The 1,765-nt window shown below is 29.6% G+C and overlaps 1 protein-coding gene across 1 annotated transcript in view; it reads left to right on the top strand.

The window, feature by feature from the left end:
* Positions 1 to 665: 665 nt before the first annotated feature.
* LOC116840592 (integrator complex subunit 9) overlaps positions 666 to 1,765 on the top strand; it is a 4,718-nt gene continuing 3,618 nt past the window's right edge. The window contains exons 1-3 of the mRNA XM_032807479.1: positions 666 to 842; positions 1,100 to 1,294; positions 1,511 to 1,673. Of these exons, the coding sequence (XP_032663370.1) occupies positions 834 to 842; positions 1,100 to 1,294; positions 1,511 to 1,673 (367 nt within the window). The 5' untranslated portion in view covers positions 666 to 833. The remainder of the gene's footprint in view (positions 843 to 1,099; positions 1,295 to 1,510; positions 1,674 to 1,765) is intronic.

Here is a 1,765-nt window from a genome sequence, read left to right as displayed (position 1 = left end):
TATTGAATATTTCACAAATACATTAAATTAATATCATTTTCATAATTTAATTTAGTGCTTCTAATTTTTCTAAAATATAATAAATAATTGTTTTGTAATATTATTGTTACATATTTTACGAAACTATGTTATCTGATACTGTTAATTCTTATACATATACTATCCGCTATACTACCCTAACTCTACTCTACTCTACTCGATTTATCGGACAGCATTGAGTTGTCATAAATCTTGAAAATACTAGATGCTTGTGCCTATCATATTTCTCGGCCCTAGTGAAACTAACTCGTACTTAATCCAACTCGAATTATCGTAAACAGCCATAATGGCTCCTGCACACAGAACGCGGTAACACTTGACACGCGGCGGAAGTTGTCTAGGGAATAACGCAGTAGCCAATTAATGTGCTGTTTTTCCGTAAGAGCTAGAAGGTTATTACGGAATATTGTATTGATTGGCTGTCGCACCAACATCGCGTGGCAAGCATTGCCGCGTTCTGTATGCAGGAGCTATAACAAGGGACGTTTTCGAACGTTCCCATGAAAGCCTCATTTTATTTTTTATCGCTTTCAAGCAAGAAACTGTTACACAAAGTTATTTTATTGACTACGGATTATTTAAAATATCTTCCGAGATAATAATAAAATAACTTTTTATAATACTTGTATAATACTTGTAAAATAACTTTGTATAATATTCTTGGGCTGGAAAACGGCCTTTATTGCCTTTACCGCTCGTTACAAAAAAAAGAATGAACCTGTACATTTGAAATTGGTCAAAGAGAAATCAGCGCGAGGTGTTTTTATATAGAATTCATAAGTAAACGACTAAAGATGAAATTGGTAATACAATCGTCTTTAATTGAGCAATAACGATAAAATTTACATATTAATTATCGTTTGATAATATTGAAATCTCTAATGCACAGAAGCATAACCTCTAAATGTATAAACATTTTAGGAATGAGATAGATATCTTTGAATAAAAAGAACGACAGATGACAATAATATCAAATGATAATAATGTAACATTATCTTAATATCGTTAAATATTTGATAATTTTATTAATAAATTGATTCTTTTTTCAATGTATTTTCAGTATTGTTTATCTAGTGAACCAACAAAACCATGTTTGGTTTTGAGCTTTAAAGGAATTACACTGATGCTAGACTGTGGCTTGAATATGCAATCCATTTTGCATTTTATGCCTCTGCCTATGGTTCCTAGTAGCAAGTTTAACTCATTACCGACATGGATTCCACGTGATAATCAGCAGGATTGGCAAATTGAAGGGGTTAGTATCGATATTCATTTCAATTGGATTTTTTGTATTCTTTCTACACTAAAAATGAAATAGATGTAAATATTTAGCCTTAGTAGAGTGTAAGAAGAAAGCAACAAAATATAAAAAAAAAAAATCCAATTACAAAAGATACAAGAAATATCATTAATCAAGAATTAAATATTTACGGTGTATATTCTGAATGATGTACAATCTGTTTATTTTAAGGAGTTGAAGGAATGCTGTGGTAGGATTTTTGTGGATTCAACTCCAGAGTTTTCTCCCCCTCTGGAAAAAATAATAGATTTTTCTGAGATTGATGCTATTTTAATATCTAATTATACTTGTATGCTTGCACTGCCATTTATAACAGAAGGCACTGGTTTCAAAGGTATTTTATATATATATATATATATGAGATTATATATATCGATATATATATATATATATATATATATATATATATATATATATATATATATA

The sequence above is a fragment of the Odontomachus brunneus genome, unplaced genomic scaffold (genome assembly GCF_010583005.1).
Source record: "Odontomachus brunneus isolate Ranch 3 - 2012 unplaced genomic scaffold, Obru_v1 Obru_scaffold_010, whole genome shotgun sequence".
Lineage (NCBI taxonomy): Eukaryota > Metazoa > Arthropoda > Insecta > Hymenoptera > Formicidae > Odontomachus > Odontomachus brunneus.
The sequence above is the reverse complement of the archived record's forward strand: the minus strand, read 5'-3'. Positions and strand labels throughout refer to the sequence as shown.